General features: G+C 41.9%; 1 protein-coding gene across 7 annotated transcripts in view; it reads right to left on the bottom strand.

Annotated features, from left to right (window-relative positions):
* The window catches only part of PPP1R1C (protein phosphatase 1 regulatory inhibitor subunit 1C), an 82355-nt gene extending 66961 nt beyond the window's left edge, over positions 1-15394 (bottom strand). For all 7 annotated transcript variants that reach the window (XM_063428680.1, XM_063428684.1, XM_063428682.1 and 4 more), the window contains exons 1-2: positions 15097-15394; positions 10934-10997 (exon numbers count right to left, since the gene is read on the bottom strand). In XM_063428680.1, the coding sequence (XP_063284750.1) occupies positions 10934-10997; positions 15097-15177 (145 nt within the window). In that variant the 5' untranslated portion in view covers positions 15178-15394. The remainder of the gene's footprint in view (positions 1-10933; positions 10998-15096) is intronic.
* Positions 15395-18150: the final 2756 nt, after the last annotated feature.

Raw genomic sequence — 18150 nt, 5'->3', positions numbered from 1 at the left:
ATTAATACACCCCCCCTTTAATGAATCCACCCCCTCTAATTAATACACCCCCCTTTAATTAATTCAGCCCCCTCTAATTAATCCACCCCCCTCTAATTAATCCACCCCCCTAATTAATCCACCCCCCTAATTAATCCACCCCCCTATAATTAATCCACCCCCTCTAATTAATCCACCCCCTCTAATTAATCCACCCCCCTAATTAATCCACCCCCCTATAATTAATCCACCCCCCTATAATTAATCCACCCCCTCTAATTAATACACCCCCTCTAATTAATACACCCCCTCTAATTAATACACCCCCCTCTAATTAATACACCCCTCTAATTAATCCACCCCCTCTAATTAATACACCCCCCCTTTAATTAATCCACCCCCCTCTAATTAATACACCCCCCCTTTAATGAATCCACCCCCCCCTAATTAATACACCCCCCCTTTAATGAATCCACCCCCCCTAATTAATACACCCCCCCTTTAATTAATACACCCCCCCTCTAATTAATACACCCCCCCTCTAATTAATACACCCCCCCTTTAATTAATTCAGCCCCAGACATAAAATAACTACTTTATACTTACATTTTGATGATGCCTTGCTTGCCCGCCGAATCCGACCACTGGGTGCCTCACCGCCCGGAAATGGATCCTTCCGCTGAAGATCCGTGAAGGCGGACTGACGGCGCTGCGCACGTCGTCATCACGTTGCGCGACGCCGCGGCCCGCAACGCTCCTCCCCCTCCTCCTCATAAAGAAGGAAGTCCCGCCGGTGTTTGGCCGCAAAGGTGCTGCGGCTGTGCGCAGCGTAATGATGGGGGGTGACACATGACACTGGAAGTCATGGCACCCCCCTAGTCAGTGGCACCCGGGGTGGGCCGCCCCCCCCTTAGTACGCCACTGATTGTACTGTGTGAGTAGGATCTGCGCGCTATTCGGTAGTTTTGTGCGTGCAGATCCCAGCTATCTGGGGATAGGTGAAATGTCTGTGTGTTATGTGTAAATGTGACTTTATGTATTTTAAAGTGTTTTATGTCGTTTTGCAACCATGTGGTTAATGGAGTCTGCCTTTAGTCCTGGGTAATTGGATTACTTCTCCAATTAACTCCAGGGCAGAAGGGAGGAAACCAGGGTGCATTGTGGGGATGTTTTTCTGCCAGCCAGAAAGGAACAAAAGATACTTTTAGTAACTTTTGAACCCCTGGTCGGATTCATGCCATTTTTTAATATGTTGTTCCCCTGAATGGATTGATTGTGGATATGTATTTTTATGTGAATGTGATGTATGGTTTTAAAGTTATGAAAGTTGTGTAAAAGTATATTTTACACTGTATGCATAATGGGATTATGTGTCACACTAAGGGGAGGGGATGTGTGGGAGGTAACATCTATGTCATTGGTTCTTTTATGCCTCCCCCTGGGTGTGGCCTGTATGTGTGAGTTGGAAATAAAAGCCAGGCTGGATGAGCCAGTCCAGAGTTCCTGTTTTACCCTCAAAGTGATGTGTCGTCTCATTATTGGGGGGAAGGATTTATTGCATGCTGTTCCAGTTGACTGCTAGGAGTACAAGCCTATTCGTATGGTTCCTATTCAATGGTCTACAGCATTCATATGCTTGGGAGAATTTAAAAGGTTTCTCGGATTCGGTGATTGTGGTGTCTGCCAGAGTGCTTGGAGTCCTCAGGAAGCACTAGGAGCATCCATTAACGGAGGTACCAAGTCGGGGTGCCAGGCGATCCGTTACATTGGTGGCAAGCGGTGGGATGGCGTCCTAGTGCGAGGTAAAGCAGCTCGGAGACACAGTACGTTTGGATTTACAAATTGAGGGCGACGCTAGTGTGCCTACAGCGTCCCTGTCTACACAAAGATTTGGGAAAATGGGGTTCGTAGACCCCTGGGCAACACACACACCTGAGGAAGAGAGTGAATTAGAATGGAGAGATAATGCCCGGAAAGAATTATGGTACGATGCCCTGGAGGAAGTCCAGTATCAACGGCAGCAGCGCCTTCCTGGTGTCGCATACCAGTTGGAGGAACAAATGGCCTGGCGGATACCACTTCTGGGAGACCAACCTGGAGGGCAGCGGGTAAGACAACTCGAGTACCTCGTGGAAAGGGAACTGAGCCTGGACGCCTCATACCGGGCACTGTGGTGGTGCACTGTCCAGCCAGAGACGTGGAGGGCAGAGGGCATCCAGCCAGAGGGGGAGAACTACACAAGCCCTGGCCTGTTGTGGAAAGCCTTAGTGGAGGATGTCGACTTCGGCAGTCCAGCAGAGTCACGGTACTGGGCTATCTTTCATTACCGAGGTGAGATGATACAGGGCCCGAGATCTATTGGACTGGGAGAAGACCTCCGCCGTTTCGCTGCCATGGAACGAGAGCTGGAGATGGACTATGTAGAACTATTAAATTCCTGCCAGCCGCAGAGCAGGGACGCAGACCGGGAAAACTGGGTGGCAGACCCAGACCTGCTAGCCTATAGCTGGGAAAACGCGGCAGAGGTACCCCCTGCTTCACTACCAGTTGCAGAAGTAGGGGACCTCATAGACTGGTCCTGGAGAGACCCACAGATGGCAGGTGGAGATGGGATAGAGGTCTCTCTACCGGCCCTACAGGGATGCTGGGCAGTCGGCCCAGATCCCCAGCGGCAGGTTACAGTTCAGAGAGAGGAGCTTGTTACACCCTCTCTCCAGCGGCAGCCTAACCCACCAAGGGGAGACCGTAAGCCCCTCACCAGCGCAGATGGGACCGTGGTCTCTGCGCCCAAGTTACAGGGAGCTGAAGGAGCCGTCCTCCCTCCCCAGCGGCAGTGTGATTTGTTGGGAATTGGGAGCCCGGTCTCCATTCCCCAGCGGCAGAGTATCCAGCAGGGAATAGAGGGCCCAGCCCCCTTTCCCCCACAGCAGGACTCTGTGCTGGGAGGAGAGACAGTCGGTCTCCCTCCGCAGAGACGGGAAGTATGCATGGGAGAGGAGATTGTTACCACCTCTCCCCAGCGGCGGATCATTAATGTACAGGGAATAGAGAGCCCAGTCTCCATTCCCCAGCGGCAGAGTGTTCTAATGGGAGAGGAGTTGGTTACCACCTCTCCCCAGCGGCAGCTTAATGTACCAGGGGGAGACTGTAAGCCCCACACCTGTGCAGATGGGACCGTGGTCTCTGCACTTCCAGCACAGGGGGTAGGGACGGTCGGTCCTGCCCCCCCACAACAGGGCTGTTTAGCCAAAGGGGAGACAGTCTGTCTCCAGCAGCAGAGCTGTGTAACTAAAGGGGAGACAGTCGGTCTCCAGCAGCAGAGTTGTGTAACTCAAGGGGAGACAGTCGGTCTCCAGCAGCAGAGCGGTGTAACTCAAGGGGAGACAGTCGGTCTCCCGCAGCAGAGCGGTGTATTTAAAGGGGAGACAGTCTGTCTCCAGCAGCAGAGCTGTGTAACTAAAGGGGAGACAGTCGGTCTCCAGCAGCAGAGCTGTGTAACTCAAGGGGAGACAGTAGGTCTCCAGCAGCAGAGCGGTGTAACTCAAGGGGAGACAGTCGGTCTCCAGCAACAGAGCGGTGTATTTAAAGGGGAGACAGTCGGTCTCCAGCAACCAGGCTCCAACCAGACTACTCCCGTGGTAGTGCTGGCAACAGGACAGAGTACCGCTGGTCTCTGCCCCCTCAGCAACCTACCAAGACAGCCTACCAGTCCCCCACACAGCCGTGGTGAGGCACCTGAACCTGGACAAGATTCTCCCTCACCCAGGTGTAGTAACTGTTTATTGTGGGTGGGCTGCTCTGCTGTTTCTGTCTTGTGGGTGGGCTGCTGGACTAACAAGGGCACTGACCGGCAGGAGGTCAAGTACCCTGTTAGTCTGGGGGGTAAAGGGGAGAAGTGTGGCGAAACCGACCTCGCCACGTGTCCTTGGAGGGGGCTGATTGCCCGCCTCTTGCCTTTGGACTATGGACCAGACTTTATGGGAATGTGATACCCCAGATAGCCATACCATGGAGCCTATTCATATAATGAAAGACTATGGGAAAGACTTTAGCTCCATGGCAATTGTACTGTGTGAGTAGGATCTGCGCGCTATTCGGTAGTTTTGTGCGTGCAGATCCCAGCTATCTGGGGATAGGTGAAATGTCTGTGTGTTATGTGTAAATGTGACTTTATGTATTTTAAAGTGTTTTATGTCGTTTTGCAACCATGTGGTTAATGGAGTCTGCCTTTAGTCCTGGGTAATTGGATTAGTCCAGGGTGCATTGTGGGGATGTTTTTCTGCCAGCCAGAAAGGAACAAAAGATACTTTTAGTAACTTTTGAACCCCTGGTCGGATTCATGCCATTTTTTAATATGTTGTTCCCCTGAATGGATTGATTGTGGATATGTATTTTTATGTGAATGTGATGTATGGTTTTAAAGTTATGAAAGTTGTGTAAAAGTATATTTTACACTGTATGCATAATGGGATTATGTGTCACACTAAGGGGAGGGGATGTGTGGGAGGTAACATCTATGTCATTGGTTCTTTTATGCCTCCCCCTGGGTGTGGCCTGTATGTGTGAGTTGGAAATAAAAGCCAGGCTGGATGAGCCAGTCCAGAGTTCCTGTTTTACCCTCAAAGTGATGTGTCGTCTCATTATTGGGGGGAAGGATTTATTGCATGCTGTTCCAGTTGACTGCTAGGAGTACAAGCCTATTCATATGGTTCCTATTCAATGGTCTACAGCATTCATATGCTTGGGAGAATTTAAAAGGTTTCTCGGATTCGGTGATTGTGGTGTCTGCCAGAGTGCTTGGAGTCCTCAGGAAGCACTAGGAGCATCCATTAACGGAGGTACCAAGTCGGGGTGCCAGGCGATCCGTTACAATCGCCTCCTGGACTGTTACAACCACTGCCCATACCTAATGCTCCATGGACCCATTTAGCCATGGATTTCAATGTGGATCTACCCAGTTCAAACGGGTTTAATACAGTCCTTATGGTTATCGATAGATTCACAAAGATGGCACATTTTGTCCCCCTTAAAAAATTACCATCTGCTCAAGATCTAGTTCAAATATTCTTGAGAGAGATCTTTCGGTTGCACGGTGTACCCAAAAGCGTAGTATCTGACAGAGGTACCCAGTTTGTTTCTAGGTTTTGGCGTTCCTTTTGTAAGCAATTGGGCATCGAACTCTCCTTTTCGTCGGCGTATCACCCTCAAACAAATGGAGCAGCAGAGAGGGCGAATCAGTCTTTAGAAGCCTATTTACATTGCTTTATAAATGCCAATCAGTCTAACTGGTGTGAACTCTTACCCATGGCCAGGAACAACGCCACTCATGAATCTTCTAATCATAGTCCATTCTTTGTAAATCAGGGTTATCACCCCGCTGTTTTTCCTTCTGAATTCTCAGACACGGAAATTCCTGCCTTGAACACCCGTTTAGAATCAATTCATGATACCTGGGATTCCGTCCATTCAGCTCTGCAAAAAGCTTCATTACGAGCAAAGGCTCAAGCTGACAAAAAACGGGGCGCTAATCCTGTATATCTTCCAGGTGACAGGGTGTGGCTCTCCACAAAACATATCAAACTTAAGGTCCCGTCCATGAAATTTGCCCCTCGGTACATAGGTCCCTTTCGAGTTACCCAACGTATCAATCCAGTGACCTATTCTTTGGCACTACCGGCTCATATGAGAATTGCGAATACTTTCCATGTGTCTCTGCTCAAGCCCCTTACTTGCAATCGCTACACCAGGTTATCCACTCCTCCTCCGCCCTTGGTAGTGGGTGATCAAGAAGAATATGAAATCCGTTCTATCATGGACTCCAAATTATCCAGAGGTGTCTTGTCCTATCTCGTTGACTGGAAGGGTTATGGTCCCGAGGAACGTTGTTGGGTTCCTGCTGACCGGGTCCATGCGCCCCGTCTTATCCGGTCATTTCACAACCGCTTTCCTCTTAAGCCGGGTCCTTCCCGCCCGGTGCGCGGTCTTCGAGTGGGGGGTACTGTAGACCGGCACGACCACACCGACTACACGAGCTTACCTGCTCGTCGGCGAGCCGGGAACCGCGCACGTAGTTCTTCCAGGCATCACGCCCGAATCCAATATGGCGCCGACCACGTGGTCGCGTCTATGGATAGCCCCGCCCCCGAGAATTATACTAACGTGTGCGTGACGTCACGATGTCAACGCACACGCACGTTCTGGGGTCAGAGGTCGCCCTCTGACCAATCATAGCTTAGAGAGGGGTATTTAAACCCCTAATTCACCCCAGTACTTTGCCATGTCGTGGTTTCAGTTTCCTGGTTTCCTGAAAGTGCTATTTTCGTGTTTCTGATTTCCTGGTATCCTGATCCTTGGCGTTTCCCTGGTTATTCTGATCTCTGGTTTCCCTGACTTGGCTTGTTTAATCGGTATTGAGTATTTTCTGGCTTCCTTGACCTCGGCTTTCCCTTTGACCATTCTCTGTCTCTAGCGTGTTAGTCCGGCCATTCTAAGGTCCGGTTTACGCTCTATCCTGTTATTTTCCTTTTCTTACTTATGTATATGTTTACATAGTTTCTGCGTGCTGGACCACATTACTAGTCGTGACATCTTGGCTGGAGAAATTAACATTTTGTTGGATGGGGACCTAGATACCACAGCTTCCTCACAAAATTATCTCACACACGCTTGCGAAAACATGAGGAGCATTTTACATGATGCGCAACTATACGATGGTTGGAGGGCTCTCCATCCAACACAAACGGATTACTCCTTTTTCTCGCCTCCCGCAGGAACTTACTCACGCATTAATATGTTGTTCTTCCAACATAGGTACCTCTCATTGATTAAATCAGCCTCATATGGCACCATCACTTGGTCAGACCACGCCCCTCTAACTGTGGACATAACCATCCCTACTCTGCCTAATCCCAGTGGAAACTCAACGATCTGATCTTCAACAACAAAGAGACCGTAGGACAAATACGAGACATAGCCCAAATATACTTTACAGAAAATGCAAAACCTTAATAAAAATTATTTAAAAAGAAAATGCACACCCAGACACCACACCAATCATGTTATGGGAGGCCCATAAAGCTGTCCTAAGAGGAGAACTAATCCGAATAGCCTCCAACATGAAACACAAGAGGGAACAAGAGGTCAGAAACTTGACCCAAGAAATTATACTTGAAGATAACCACTAATGCAACAACACACTAGGGAATTGCATAGCACTGACAGCCAAAAGGACAGAATTGACAACTATACTCCAACTTCATGCCAAACGCAGACTGAACCTAACAAAACACACATATCACTCAAAAGGGGGAAAAGCAGGTAAACTACTAGTAAACTCTGAAACAGGACAAGCAAACCACATTCATCTCCACCATAAAACAATCTGACGGCTCCTTAATACATCAAATGCCAGACATATACAAAGCCTTCCATAAATTTTACACGCACCTCTACAACATAAAACAAACACAGCCATCCACTAACGACATACACAAATTTCTTAGACACAGAATTAAGACCACCCTTCCACCCAACGAGATAGCCTTCCTAGACGACCCAATCACGATAGAAAAATTCCAACTCGTGATCAAACACATCCCAACAAGCAAGAGCCCAGGACCAGATGGTTACATGGGCAAATATTATAAAATTATGTCCCAGACACTTGCCCAACCTTTTATTGATGCTTTTAACTAGCAAAAGCTGTCCACCACTATCCCATAATAGACACTGGAAGCAAGCTTTAATCCCTAAACCAGGAAAGGACCTCACCAACTGTGGTAGTTACAGGCCTATTTCACTCATCAACATTGATTTGAAAAAAACTAACAAAGATAATGGTAACTAGACTTAAACCCTTCCTACCAAGCCTCATACATCAGGACCAATCGAAATTTGTCCCAGGCAGAGAAGCGAAGAATAACACCACCAAAATCATAAATCTTATGCACTGGGCCCAAACTAACAAAGTATATAGTGCCTTGTTAGCCATCGACGCCGAAAAGGCTTTTGATAGGGTGAACTTAACGCTCATGTCCCTAACAATGCGTCACTTGGGCTTTGGACCATGCTGGCAGGAGTGGTTGACAGCGATATTCTCTTCGCTTACAGCCTGACTGCGTATCAATGGCCAACTATCCAACCCAGTCACGATAACAAACGGCACAAGACAGGGATACTCCCTATCCCCGCTCCTATTTATCTTATTCCTCGAACCATTCCTTCAGGGGGTTAGAGATAATCACCAGATACACGGTTTTAAGATTAAGGGCCAGGAATACAAGATATCAGCTTTTGCGGATGATCTACTATTTACTATATCAGACCCACTCTCCACTATACCAATTATATGAGCAGAAATGGACTAATACAGTGTGGTCTCCAACTTCCAAGCAAACCTCACCAAATGCAAATTATTACCCCTATACACAACACCCACCCTTGACATCCATTAACAACAACAATTCCATTTCGCTTGGGCCAATAGATCCATTACATATCTAGGGATACGCCTACCATCCAAGCTAGGCTTACTCTATGAACTAAACGTCCCTCTACTATTGACAGCTAGCTCGACAGATCTCAAGACTTGGCATAGACCCTGCTATGAATGTTTCTGTAGAATTAACATTCTTAAAATGATGCACTTCCCCGCATCTTATACTTACTCCAGACACTCCCTATAGAACTCCCAAGAAAATTATTTGACACGATGAGGGCAACATTCACAAACTTCATATGGTCCAACACACGTCCCCGAATACCGAATAGCACACAAAATCTTAATCAGGAAAAGGGAAAAGGGAGGAGTAAACCTGCCAGACGTAGATTCATATCTTAAAGCCATTAACATGACTAGGATATATAAATGGACCAAGGGTTCCCCGACGCAACAATGGGTAGTCCTAGAAGACTTATTCTTAGAAACGCCCATACGATTGATCCCATGGCTCACACCAAAAAAAAACATCCAACAATTAAAGCAACGATCAAAGTTTGGTCCAAACGTTCACAAAAAAAGGCGATATCACCATATGCCTCTCCGCCATACCCACTCACACACAATCCACTATTCAAAGAAGGGGCATCAGGGGTGGCGTATACTCTGTACCATGGCAGGACTTACCTACAACTCCGGGACAGGATTTGGGATGGTAAAATCAGACTGCTATCACAAATTCTAACCAACACAACACCTGCGGGTAACCAACACCTACACTACAACCAACTAGCACATTTTATCAAGAGCCAAAATCTCATACCCAACGGGAACCGTGATTTGACTAAATGTGAAGAGATATGCAGCACACACACATTGACAAAGAAACTACTTTCTATTACGTACAGGCAGGTTCGGGACTCGGGAGTCATAAGACCCCGATCTCCCCAGATTCGCTACACGCTGGACAGAAGAACTACAGGTTGACCTAACTCTGCAATAATGTCAGACTATCTTTACGAAAGCACACACAACAACCACTTCCACTTCAACACAAGAAAGCAACTAAAAACGCATTGCACGCTGGCACTACACACCCGCAAAAATTCACAAAATACACCACACAACTCAAGATCAGTGTTGGAGATGCCACCAATCAGAGGCCAATCCAGCACATATGTGATGGAAATGTCTGATAGTAATCAAATTCTGGAGAAGAATACACACTCTCATCCAAACAATCAGCAACACTAAAATCCCTTTTGCACCATAATATTTTCTCCTACTAATGCCTTCTCCTCACCTCAAATAAGTGGAGACAATCCTAATCACTCACCTAATTATAGCGGCTGCTCAGCTTGTCCCTAAAAACTGGAAACAGGATCTCCCATCCTCAATCAGAGAGTGGGTTCACAGAGTAGAGGAAATCAAAAAGATGGAGGAAATAACATATGCCATGTCTAGAAACTATAGTAAATTCACCTACATTTGGAATCCATGGAACAACTTTATAAGATCAACAATAGGGCCGCGTAAGACAATGAGCAGAGCCAACACACACATAGTTACAGCAGCAACAACCAACACACAGAATCCACAGACAGCAGTCGCGACCTCAACCCCCCCAACCACCCACAACCTCACATAAATTGGTCATCAACAACCACAGAATGTAACACAGAATAGGATTTATGACATTCCCAAACTTCTCACTGAAATAATTGGACCGTCTAGAATTCAGATAGGGAAAATCTGAACTAATAGCTACAGCACTTTCTTCAGTACACCCGTAACTAAAGATTCTTGACTTTATCACACTATCCAGCAGTAGTATGACTATTTGTAAAAGTATTTTATGTAAAATATGTTCTGTACAGCAGTTATGTATACAAATGTGGAAATTAATACCTTGTTATGTTATAATTATGTATGTTACGCTTAACGGATATCAATAAAAACTAAATTTAAAAAAATAAAAAAATGTAATGCTGAGGACGAGAAATGCTAATGTTTTCAATAAAAAAAAAGATACATTTTTCTTCCTCTTAAAAAAAAAATTAAAAAAAATCTATAAGTATCAAGGAAGGGGCACTCACAGGACTTTGTAAATAAATCTTGAAGTTTAAAACTTGCACAACAGAACTTATAGATTTATTTACAAAGTCCTGTGATACATATATCAGTTCCTTGATACATATATATAAAATATACATTATATATTGTAAATTAGAGAGATTTTACAAGGGAATTGCAAAAATCAGAGTAAGTTATTGCACAGGACAAATTATTCAACCAACAATGTATTCAGCTCAGCTATTTTTACCTTAACTTTACAATTAATTAACCATTTCTCTATAATTCCTTCTTTAGAGAATCAAGCCCATGGATCCAAGCCACCTTTCCCCTTATTTCTAAATATCCAACCACTGATACAAAGTTTCAGATTATCTATGCTGGGTTACAGCCTTCGCTATCACTTGATATATACTTGTGGTTTCTACAGAGACATTTACTAACCTGGTGGGGATGAGTGATCATTCAAAATAACCAGTGATGCAGGTGTCGGTCTTCTTTTTCTTATCTGGGCAAAACATATAGGTACAAACCTCAGACAATGATAATCATTTCATTTGCCATAAATAGTACTTTCCTTTGTCAAGGCATACATGCGGCATGAGTGGTATAAAGGTTAAAGGGATTCTCCAGGCTGGATATGAGGTTCATTTTAATGTAATACGTTTCAAAATTCATCAAATATATGCAATAAGATACAAATGTTAACAAAGCCATATTCACCGTTGTTCACCGAATGTCCACATATTACTGAAAATCACTATGATTTATAATTGGAGTGATTTCTGTGCAGACAAGAAAGCAGTGGAAATACTTTCTGCCAATCAAAACATTTCTATTATGTTTAATGGGAGAGCTGAACCAATAAAAACACATCTCTGATCTGCTCAGCTCAGCAGTGACATCACTTTACTTTATGGAATGTTGTGAGTAAAAGTGCAGCCAAGCCGAAAGAAGGCACTTCGTGCATGCCACACATGTACAAGTGCAGTCAATGAGAAGCATGGCTTCCCCGTGTGACATGGGTGTAGGCCTATGACTACGTATTACTACTCAGACAATATTTTTATTGGGACAGGGGGGCATCCTTGTATCAAAACTTAAGCACAGAGCACAAGTTCCAATGGCTCATGGAATGTCCGAATTTTTTCTAAAAGGCATGCACACTTTTTTTCATTTCTTCTAATAACAGGAAAGTTTAATATGTAATAAGCAAGAATACATCACAGATGATAGAAAGGGTAGATTTGTATTGATCTGGCTTATTCCCTAAATAAATTAAAATCTAGCATTTTTACCACTCCTAACCCCTTTTATTGGCTTCTCATGTATGAAAAATGTCTAATAAGTGCCTCAACTCTCTCATTTACTCCTTTTTGTTCTGCTTTTTAAAAGCCTTGAACTGGATGCTTGTTTCTTTGAGAACGTTGAATTTGCAGCAACAAATATTATCACTTTTTTTTTCAGAACAAATTGAAGACTAACCGGGTTATTCACTAAAGAGTGAATTTAAGGTGAGTTCAAAGTGAATTTCAAATTTAAAGCCAAAGTATTTAAACTGGAAATATAGCGGTTAGAGATTTTTTTTCCAGTTTAACTGTTGTGACCTTAAATTTGAAGTTCACTTTCAATGCACTTTAGTTTCTCACTTTAGTGCATAACCGTCTTAAAGTTCAAAACCAAACTTAAATGAACAAGCTGTATAGCTGTAAAGGGGCAAGCAGCTCAGGAATGAAACTGCAAAGACATGCGAAAATAAATAAATAAATAATCAAAGAAACAATAGCATGCTTTGTAATAAGCAAAGACAAATAAAAAAAAAAAAAACCAAAACAACAGCCAATCACATTGTCCCATTTATTACTCCTCTTGAAGGGAAAGGAAACAAAGCTTAAACCTATGACGTCAGTGGTTGCAAACATTGCACGTCACGGTTATTTACTATTAATACTATATCTATATGAGGTAGCTAAACATCCAGCTTTCAAAATAAAGTATATACTATTTTAATAAGGGGAAAAAATGTAGCATTGGGTTAAAGCTACTAATCTACGCAGGTTTCTGGTTGGCTCTATTTCCTTGATTTTTAAGGTATTATATAGGTTTGTTTTTTAAATTAAATAAGTTAAATGAGCAAGAGAGCATGTAAGCTCTCCAATTACCTTCAACTCTGCTGCTCATGAAGTGTAGAAATGGGGGAGATAAACTTGGTCAGGGATAGGCAACCTTTGGCACTCCAGATGTTGTGTACTACATCCCCCATAATGTTCTTACACCCATAATGCTGGCAAAGCATCATGGGAGGTGTAGCCTAAAACATCTGGAGTGCCGAAGGTTGCCTATGCCTGGACTAGGTGAACTCTCCATTCATTTAATTATTCTACATTCCTGAACACTGGATAGTGAAAAGAATAGGTGGGAATATTTCTATAACCCACTTGGTTGACCTTCACATTCCTATTTATGGCATGAGATCATAGGGGAATCTTCTCATTTCCCATCTGAACAGGTAGAGTCCTGGGGTCTCTCATGTTACTTTTTTTCTACGTTATGTCAGCCAAACACCAGAGTAGGGGAAATGCTATGCAATTACATTCAAGTTTCTATTATTGTGGGTCCCATGTGTGTGTTTTTATTTTGTGTGTTGTTTTTAATTCTTGCTGTTCCTTATGAAGAAGCCTGAACACAATTTTACAATAATATAAATTATAAATTATAGATGAAATATGTCTTTATGTGATATGAAGTAGTTTTTGTTTAAACAGTAAGAAAAATAAAAAAAGATTTAAGATTTTCATTCATAGAATAATTTAAGCAGGCCTAGGGGAACCTATTTAAATTCTTTTGGATAAACTTTTCAAATTATCACAATCTGTTAGAAAAACATTTGAAATGGTTTGTCTTCAGAGTCATCAAAAAGTCTCTGAATTTTTGTAGATAAATCATTTACAGATTGTGATTTTTTTTGTAATTGTATTAAAAAGTAATAAATTAAGGCCTTATGTCCTTCCTGTTGTCATTTCCTGATTCCTCATACAGAAACTTCCTGCTTCAAAGTTAAGTGTGAATATTCCATCATTCAAACTGCGTGGCGTTTCTAATTAACTACCGATACGTACACATACGTAACTGGGAAAATCAGTGCCCTTTAATGAAAATATTGCATTTTAACCAATTTATTTTAAATGTGTTATAAGACCCATTGACATCATAATATATAAGAAGGTTTACATTTCGTAAATAGTAAAAAAAAAAAAAAAATGGCCACAATATTTTAGCAATAGTGACAATGGTGAAATGGTTATATAATGCATCTCTTATTAGCAAACGTATGATAATTAAATACAATTTATTTTATTATACAATTTTCAAAACAGCCATTACAATAATTCAGACTGTCTCTAAAAGCAGCCGAAGGACAGACTATGCTGAAATGTGATACTTCCATGTACTCTAAATGTCTCAGAGCTGCATCTCCGAATATAAAAAAATCAATGTTTAAAGGAGGGCATAAAAATAACATTTTAGTTTTAAAAGCTTTTTTCTTCCTGCTATAAATAACAGTAATCATTAATTTACAGAATATGGCTAGATATTAGCTCACTCATTATGTAGAATAAACATTATGGAGAAGCATTCAGTTTTCTAAACTAATGAACTGTCCTTCAGAACACAATTACAATATATAAATAAAATGATGCAGAATATACTTTTAGTAATCTTCATTGCTTGAGTTGTTTTATAGTTCAACAACTTTGGTATAACCTCGGATAAGTTAAAAAATGTTAATTCAAGAAAAGAAAATTACAATAAAAATTGAAAAGAAAAAAAGAGACAAAAACAAACAAACAAACAAACAAAAAACGAAAATATGAAGAAACAAATAAAAAAATCTATTTCTATAGCTATATATCCCCATTCAAATGCAAACAATATTGTGCTCTATTCCATAAACATAAATAATCTAATCTGCAGGTGATTCAAACTGGCAGAGTAACCCTTTGTGTACCAACATAATGGGCAGTTAAATACTGATTTGAAACTTGATTACACTCAAAAGTTTTATAATGTACATTTTAAACAGCACACAATATTTTTACATGTTTTGTTCATAATTGTACAGATATATGACCAATAACTAACTAAAGTATAATTTAACAATTATCAATAAAGGATATAGAGGCCAGCTGTTAGCCACAGAATTATATAAATACGTTATTGGGCCTCTAGGTTTTGAGACTGATCTCGAAATAATGGTCTAGTGGAATTTTCCGATCATGTCTGCGCAGTGTGTATTTTTAGACCAAATATTTGATTTAAACATATATTTGTAGACGGTCATAGACGCAGAGTCACTACGCCTTATTGATTTATTTATTTTTATTTAAATGTTTTTGGCATTCTATCAGGACACAGGTTAGACAGTTTAAAAATAATGAACATTAATATACCTTATATAACATGCTAATAAGAAAACCTGACAGATTCAGATATTACCCACTGTAGTCAAATGTATTAAGGCAAATACAATTTAGGAAAAATAGACTGGATAGGTCACTAGTAGAGTCCGCCTTTGTGTTATTAAGATGAGGAAAATAGAATGTTACCTGTTCCGATGCCTCAGGATCCAACTGACTCTCAAATACTGGAACTGAAAACTGTATCTTTTTAGGGCTATTGGGTTCCATTTTGTGCTGATAGCAGGTGTAAAAAGAGACTCCCTGTAAAAAGCAGTCGTCCCAATGACTAGTCTCTGGCACACGCCTTTAAGTGATTCTGAGTGGTACTTGATAACAGCTGTAATTCCAGTATTTGCAAATGTAGCTGCATGAAAAGAGCAACTCCCTTATTCGACATCAATAGCACTTCTTGTAGCTGCCTTTTTTTTTTCCTCAGCCCCTTAGATCCTCTCCGCACAAAGCTGAAAGGAATAATAAGCTAATTGTGTACCAGCCTTGCTCTGCACATGCCAAGGATTCACTCAGAATCTAATTGAAAATGCAATGCTAGCCTTGAATGGCCTAGTGCTCTGGGATTTGAAAAAGTGGATACATCCACTGTACATTACTGACGGTCTACTCAAAAATGCAATATAAGCTCCCTCTGAGCATCGATGATGGGCCATTAATATTTGATTATAACAGATACAGATCAGAAAGTGAGGAGGGCTAGGGGCAGGTATAGAAGATAATATATCTAATGTGGCACTATTAGCACACCCTTTGGTGTTTTGGTAATTTAAAAAAAAAATGTATTACAAGGAAACAAAAGTAATTTTTTAATTGACATTGGCACGCTTGCTAATTTGATAAGTTGTAGAACATTAGTGAACAGAGTGAAAGATGCTTTTCTATAAATAGCACAAATAAATACATGTCATTTGTCATTGATAAGTGAAGCAGAGGTATGTATTTACTAAACCATGAATTGAAGAGAACTAGCAAGGGAATAGCAAGTGCTAGGCAAAATAGACTTGAAAGAAGTACCCAGGTATTGGCTTTTCTGCATTTCCAGGTTTTTATGAAAGGGATACTCTAGGGCTAGGCACTGAGACGGCTTCATGTCAGTGAAGTGGTTATAGTGTATGATGTCAAACTGGCACCATCATTCCATTTGTCTTTAAACCATTTTTAATGTTTTAATGTTAGTCAAGAGTTCCCAGCAGCCCATCCCCTCTGTGCTGATTGGGCTAATGAGAAAGCATTAACTCAAACAGCAATGGTGGCAATGATTGGCTGAGAGTGTCAGCTGACTGCTTTCAACCTAACACAGTTCTCATTGCAGGTATGAATTGGTATGGTTTGAAGGAAGGGTCTAACCTCTGGCTTAACCATACCTACAGTAGGTGCCAGATTGCTTGGAAATGGTTTAACACTAAATTGAGTAACTGTATCAGGATCCTCCCGACACAATAAGCAATTTGATTAAATGGTTATAGTATCTACACTGTACCTTTACAAAAGGATGTTTTATAAGTTAACGGACAAGTAAACTATGGGCCTAAGAAGCAAAGCTGGCCACCTTATGGGCATTGCTGAATAGAGAAACTTTAACAGCGCAAACAGACCCCTGCAGTATCAAGAGCCTGGGAGGAAGTGAAAGCTGGTTACTTCTTCTCAGCTACATACATGGGTTTGGGTGCTGCAACAGCCTTCTTCAAATCCCATAAGATATTTTCTTTGGGGTTCAAGTCAGGTGACTGATGGCCAATGTAAAATTTTCCAGGACTTCTTCTGCAACCAAGGCTTGATGGAATTTGAGATGTGCTTGGGTTCATTGTCTTGTTGGAAGGTCCAATGACGCCCAAGCTTCAGCTTCCTCACAGATTTCCTAGGATTTCCTGCTACTTTAATGAATCCATCTTGCCTTCCACACACTGCAGGTTTCAAGTGCCAGAGGATGCCAAGCAGCCACAGAACACCACCATCTTTAACTGTAGGAAGTGTTGATTTCAGAGTATGCTTCATTTTTCTTCATCCAGACATACTGCTGATCCATTGGGCTGAAAATATCCAGTTTGGTTTCATTGCTCCACAGAACAGAACCCCAAAACTTCTGTGGCTTATTTATAAGATTTTGAGCATATTGTAGCATTTTCTTCTTGTGGTTTTGGGCCAGTAGTAGTGTACATCTTGGAGTTCTGACATGAAAACCTACTGCATTTAGTAGCACCTTACTATGGTTACTGAAACCTCAGTGCCTGTTGCCACCAATTCTTGTTGCAGGTCTTTTGCAGTAATTTAAGGATTTTTAACAACCTGCCTTCTCAGAAATATGGTTGCAGTCATTGATAGCTTCCTTTTTCTGCCCTGTCCAGGTAGTGTAACAACTGGTTCTTCAACTTTGAACTTGCGAACTATACTTCCAACGGTGTCTCTAGAAACATTCAGTGTCTTCACCATATTTTTGTATCCTGTTCCTTGTTTGTGAAGAGTGATCTCCTCTCTTAACTTTGTGGACCAGTATTTTGACTTGGCCATATTTCTAACACGCAGTCAAATGTGACCTCAACAAACCTGTGGCCATTTCAGGCATATCAGGTGTTCCAGCTCAAGCACACATGGTGCAAGTAATGAAGCACTTTATTGGTTGCATCAGGTGTTCTTGAGACCACACCTGTTTTGCATATTTGTGCTCTTGTGAGGGATTCTATTTAAGGTGTTGAATTATTATTATTATTGCCATTTATATAGCGCCAACAGATTCCATAGCACTTTACAATATTATGAGAGGGGGGGGGGGGGATTTAACTATAAATAGGACAATTACAAGAAAACTTACAGGAACGATAGGTTAATGAGGGAATAATTTTGAGGATGGAGAAGTCATATGTTGCATTTCAGTTGAATTTGGGGAAATGTTTACAATAAACCTGATTTTCAATGTGGGTTGAATAATTTTTATTACAACTGTATATGTATATGCAGATTATGTGTTTATGTGCATACATCCCAGCAAATGCCAAAATTATATACAAACACACCACATCATTCAATCACCAAAACTTCACACAAATGTACACTCTCATTTCAATGTCAACACTACATACAAACACACCAGCATTTAAATGGAAATATTACAGACCCCTGTCAGTGTGTATTTTTGTGTATTTTTGTGCCAAGGTCTTTGTATGTGTCAGTGTGTGTATATCTGAGTGAGTG

This window comes from Pelobates fuscus, chromosome 8 (assembly GCF_036172605.1).
Source record: "Pelobates fuscus isolate aPelFus1 chromosome 8, aPelFus1.pri, whole genome shotgun sequence".
Classification (NCBI taxonomy): Eukaryota; Metazoa; Chordata; class Amphibia; order Anura; family Pelobatidae; genus Pelobates; species Pelobates fuscus.
This window is presented reverse-complemented; position numbering and strand designations above follow the sequence as displayed.